A 5,608-nucleotide genomic window follows, 5' to 3' on the forward strand; every position below is an offset into this window, starting at 1 on the left:
TTGGCAGCGCCTTTCAAATATTCTTTATATGGTACAGTCCATGGCTATCGGAGAGAGGAATTTTGTTCAGTCTCAACCGTTGCCAGGACTGAACTCATGTTGGTCAACTACAGAATGACCATGTCAACATTCTAGCAAGCAGCTAATGGAAACATGTCTGATTTCTTCAACAAAACTTAAGAATATCAACGACGCGGAACAGTTTGCACATGGCCCCTCATCCTCCGACACATGTGGCATAGCCTTGGCGCCTGCAGCAAAAGCAGTGCACACGCTTCCAGCCAGCCCTGCCACGCGACTGGTCTAGTGGTAGCCGCCGCCGTAGCCGCCGCCGTACTTGCTGCCGTGGTGGTCGCCATTCTTGTACTTGTCGTGGTGATACTTGCCGTGGTGGCCCTTGTACCCGTCGTGGCTGTCATGGCCGTACTTCCCTTTGTGGCCGCCGTACTTGTCATAGTCGTGGCCGTTCTTGTAGTAGCCGTCATGGCCCTTCTTCTGGTCGTAGTGTCCCTTCTACGAAAGACAAAAGAGAAGGTGTCAGCACACGGTGGTCGGGCACATGGTTGCGGCGATTAACGCAGCCCACAGCCATGACGATATTGAGCAGCAGTTTCTGGCCATGATATGGGATAGCTATAGCTATAGCTATGGGATAGCATTTCGAATGATGGCAGATGGATAATGAATTCTAGGTTGAAGGGGCTCATTGCTACCACGAAGCAAGTTGTCATGTCATAACCAATTATCTACAAGACGGTGCCGTCTTACCGCAAAGCGTAAGTGAGGATCGATTCATTGTGTGCCAGCGGTGGCCACTGCTGATGAAGCAGTGCATTCGGCCTGTCTAGGAAGTGATTCTACCGACCTTGTAGTGTCCGCCGTGGTACTTCTTGCCGTCGTGCCCTCCATAGTAGCCGTGGTGGTCGTTGTACTTGTTGTGGTAGCCGTCGTCGTGGTAGTTATCGTAGAACTTCTTCTTGGCATGATACTCCTCCTTGTGGTGAATGTTCTTGTAGCCCTGAGTGGGCAGCAAGTCGTATGTTACACGGCTGAAAGGCACGCTAGTGTGGACACGAATAGGCTTAAAAGTATTGCGCCATAAATTAACTGCGTTCTATGATGAAATTACGTCATCGGTGGCAACAAATGAGCGTCGCGCTTTTCCGACTGGGCTGTTTAAGCTATTTCCTGCCCTGGCGCGAACATGGGAGAGCGGACAACGATCCAGACATCGCGTAGCAGCGTCTTCAGTATCGAAATCTGCTGTCGAAAGTATGCTATCAGCACCATGTTGGAAGTTATTGGGGCTTCAGAGTACAAACATATCACATCAAAACTAAACAAAGCGCTCTGCTTCTTAGGTGCCGAAGTCCTTGTTCGAAGGATTAGTGTCATGGGTAATTTGAGTCATAGCATGAGGCCACATGCCCATGGTGAGCTTACACCTACAACACAGGAGGCACCACGCATATGAATGCCATGGTCCTTGGTATAGGGGTCCCTCAATGTTCCACAGTTCTAGGCCCTTCGATGGTTCAAAGTCCTGCACATTGATGTCCCGTCATCATTCCACATGGGAGCAGCTTGAGTGCGTGCCACACACTCACAACCCGAGCCCAAGCGGCGCCAGGTCAACCCCAGCCTCACAACTCGAGCCCAAGCGGCACCAGGTCAATCCCAGCCCCACAAAACGGGCCCAAACGGCACCGGGCCAACCCCTGCCTCACAGCCCGAGCCCAAGCGGCGCCAGGTCAACCCCAGCCTCACAACCCGAGCCCGAGCGGCATCAGGTCAACCCCAGCCTCACAACCCGAGCCCAAGCGGCACCAGGTCAACCCCAGCCTCACAACCCGAGCCCGAGCGGCATCAGGTCAACCCCAGCCTCACAACCCGAGCCCAAGCGGCACCAGGTCAACCCCAGCCTCACAACCCGAGCCCGAGCGGCACCAGGTCAACCCCAGCCTCACAACCCGAGCCCGAGCGGCACCAGGTCAACCCCAGCCTCACAACCCGAGCCCGAGCGGCACTAGGTCAACCCCAGCCTCACAACCCGAGCCCGAGCGGCACCAGGTCAACCCCAGCCTCACAACCCGAGCCCAACCGGCACCAGGTCAACCCAAGCCTAACAGCCCGATCCCGAGCGGCAGCATGCCAGCGCTGCTGCGCCATTGGCTCACGTTATTCTTGTGTCCCTTGTCGTAGTAGCCCTTGTTGCCGTACTTGTGGCCCTTGTTGCCGTGGTACTTATCGTGCTTGTCTCCGTAGTACTTGCTTCCACCCTTGTATCCATGGTGGCTGTTTCCGTGGTCTCCATAATATCCCTGCATTGCGTGGTATGACGTTAACCGCCCTGCTTGATGATGGGTGAAGACTTTGATGCTGCTAAGAACACGACGAACTTACAAGTCACACAAGCCGTCAGAGCCCTTGTTGAACGAGTGGGCACATATCTGTTCGCAGTGAAGAGAAAACAAACGATGTCCTCTTTCTCTCTGAACGGCTCCGTTTTGAAGCCAACGGTTGCAGTGTCGCAGACTTATGACGGCTGGCTGGCAAGCAGACAGAGTAGTACAATGGCAAAACAAGATATTGCTGATTCGGAGCTGTGGGTTACGCTAATGGCAATGTTAAAGTCAGATGGCGCCAATCATTTTTATCTTGCAGTTCTACAGCATACAGACGCATTCGAAATCAATGGCACGTAGCATACTTAACTGCGCAAGGGACCACCATTATCTAAACACTCGTCAATGAAAACCAACACTGGTGTACTGATTGACTATTGGTCTCTTGACCTCACAGGCTAGTACTCAGTTAGAGGTGACTCATCGGTAGTCAAAGACCCATGTCATACCCCTCAATGGGACGCCATCTTACCTTCTTGTTGCCGTGTCCATGGCCGCCATACTTTTTACCGTAGTGGCCGTGGCCCGAGTCATAGTACTTGCCGCCCTTGTAGCCCTTCTTGCCGTGGTGACTGCCACCGTAGCCGTGGTCATCGTAGTACTTGCCGCCATACTTGTCGTGATACTTTTTGGCGTCGTATCCTGTCACGCACGGGAGTGTGCTGTCGTAAGGAGGTGGCGGAGAAAGGGGTGGGGGAGGTGCCTATGCGCAAATTGCCAGGGTCTAGATGCGTCAGCATCCAACCACGTGTGTATTATGTACTCTGGTGCGGTGTTGCGAAGCAAGTGTGTGTGGTAAGTGGGATTCTGTCGGCATTCGGGTGTAGAAGGCTGCACCCTGGCTCCTCAAAGGTCAGGATGCTTGTTGTTTGCCTTTGAGGACCAAAAACGCAGCCGTTTGTAGGATTTTGGTGACTCGGCACAAGCTGGCGTCCATGTTAGAGCGCGCAGGTAGTCTGCTGTGAATTGTCCGTCATCTGACGAGTCTGTATCATGTCTTCGGTCGGGTGTTTTGACATGAACACATCTCCAATTGATCCCAGCTCGGCTTTTCCGTCTCCAGCCGCCGCTACGTCCTGCTAAGTTAAAGGCACGGAACCTTTGGACGTTTGCCAGGGCCACAGATCATCAGATCGCCAGACACAGGTCTCCAAGCCAGAAGTGGCTTGATGATCCGTGTCATTGCTAAGGATCTCCAAAGACGACAAAACTCTGACGCCGGTACCTAAAGACGAGCTAACGCTGGCGGTTGGTACCCGCTATCGTCCGTACCTTTCCTAAAAGCAGTGACTTTTCTGCCCCTACCTGCAGGCCCTTGTAGATGTAGAAAAGTGGAAACGTTCAGCTGTTACCACCACCACCCATTTGCGGAGTCACACTTTGTGCAACGCTGGTCATCTTTTGCATTTTGCCAGCCCGTTGAGACAAACTGTATGGACGTGGTCCAAGAGTAATCTGAATATGAAGAAGTTTTTAATAATTTTTTAACAATAAATATTCTGAAATCAAAAATAAAATAGGTTCAGATGGCTAAACCATCTGAAATTGTCGCTCAGCCTCAGTCCGGGTTCCATCAAGCTCCATGGAATCGTTTCTTGGATTTTTCGTTTTCAAATTCCGACCGGAGATTAACGGCCGGTTCGAATGGCTCAGGTTTACTTGCTGCAGCAACACGACATCGTCCGATTTGACGGCCTCCATGCATCGCTACAGAAGAGGGATGGCTTTGCGCAAGAACGTGGGTGTGTCTTGCTGGCGGCGATAAAAGCTCAACGAAACTTAAATAACTGCGATGTTATTGCGGCTGCTACGACGAGCTCCAAGTACGCGCATAAGGCCGATATTCAGAACCGTTGCAGCCGCAATGACGTCTTTATGTGCTGTTTGTGTATCGAACACCATTTTGGGAACGCAGTATTTTACGTTTGAGTTGTCTGGCATCACAACACCGAACGATTTGGGAGGGTTGAAAACGACAAATAAAACGAAATGAAAGCTTGCCAGAAATTAAAACTGTGTATCTCAGGTAGCATACATGGCTGTCAATATTGGCTACTGAGATGTCAGTGCGGTTATGCAACCGGTTATTGCATTTATTCATATTATATCTATCGTCTCTTGTGGAGTTAAGTTGCTGTCCTACTTAAGAAGTACGTCACAATTTTTAGAAGAAGTTAGCTGTTATTGCACTTTTATTGGCTCTCAATCCGTCCAAACAGCGTGGGCTGAAAAGTGCCAAAATCTGGTTGGTCCTAGTACCCGTGTTGTTTAAAATGATCAAATCAGTTCAACCCGACCCCTAGATAAATCCGCAATCCGCTGCCTTGTGCAATCTGTGAAGTGCGCTACAACACCGGACAAAATCAGCAGACCAACCAACCGACGCTAAATTCTAGTGACATCTTACCTCGTTATTACCTTTGCTAAACCTGTCATGCTTTTCATCACAGCGGCCTTTCCCCTCCTTTAGGTGTTTCTCACTCGATAACCGTTTTCTTTTTGTTGTTGTATACTTTGACCCACTAACAAGCTTGTCCTAACTAAAAATTTTACCGCACTTTAGTCATGTTGGTACTCTGCCTGGCCGCAGCGCGCGCGTCGGTCGGCCAATGACGTCGGTCGGCCAGTGACGTCGGTCGGCCAGCGACCTCGGTTGGCCAGCAGCGTCGGTCGGCCAGCAGCGTCGGTCGGCCAGCAGCGTCGGTCGACCAGTGGCGCCGGTCGGCCAGCGGCGTCGGTCGGCCAGGGGCGTCGGTCAGCCAGCGGCGTCGGTCGGTGGCGTCGGTCGGTTGCGGCCGAGCCGGGTCGGGTCACATCATGTCGCGACGTAGGACAGTCGGAGCTGATTCGTGGCGAGCTTAGGAGGCGCGCATGGTGAAATATCTCGTGACATTTTTTTTTCCGGGGCGGCGCCAGCCAGAGGAAGGTGGTGCAGATCCCCAACGATTTTATAATTCAATATCACGTCTGTGGCATTACATGGGAGACCGGGTCTCGGTCTCAACTTCCCTCTGTACCCTCCAACACCCCTACCCTCCCCCCCCCCCCACACACACTACCACAATGTGCAACCCGCGTACCGCCCCCGTCCCGGACCTTTCCTACAATTGGTTTGATATTGACAAAAACTGAAGCATGGATATGTTGCGTGTCTGCTATACATGCTAACAATATGCGGCTGATATGACAATACGCAGAACATT

General features: G+C 52.0%; 1 protein-coding gene across 1 annotated transcript; it reads right to left on the minus strand.

Annotated features, from left to right (window-relative positions):
* Positions 1-303: 303 nt before the first annotated feature.
* On the minus strand, positions 304-3,400 carry LOC119093846 (putative eggshell protein). Its single transcript, XM_037216861.1, has 5 exons — positions 3,388-3,400; positions 2,878-3,047; positions 2,178-2,321; positions 866-1,018; positions 304-513 (listed from the first exon to the last, which is right to left on the minus strand). The coding sequence occupies exons 1-5, from the start codon at positions 3,398-3,400 to the stop codon at positions 304-306; spliced, it is 690 nt and encodes a 229-aa protein (XP_037072756.1).
* Between the last annotated feature and the right edge of the window lie 2,208 nt (positions 3,401-5,608).

The sequence above is a fragment of the Pollicipes pollicipes genome, unplaced genomic scaffold (assembly GCF_011947565.3).
Source record: "Pollicipes pollicipes isolate AB1234 unplaced genomic scaffold, Ppol_2.1 Scaffold_1600;HRSCAF=1878_pilon_pilon_pilon, whole genome shotgun sequence".
NCBI lineage: Eukaryota > Metazoa > Arthropoda > Thecostraca > Pollicipedomorpha > Pollicipedidae > Pollicipes > Pollicipes pollicipes.

Coding starts and splice junctions, on each gene's coding strand:
- LOC119093846 (XM_037216861.1), bottom strand. Junction 1,019..2,177: donor ACAAGGGACACAAGAATAAC/GTGAGCCAATGG, acceptor CTGCCCACTCAG/GGCTACAAGAACATTCACCA. Junction 514..865: donor ACCACGGCGGACACTACAAG/GTCGGTAGAATC, acceptor TGTCTTTCGTAG/AAGGGACACTACGACCAGAA.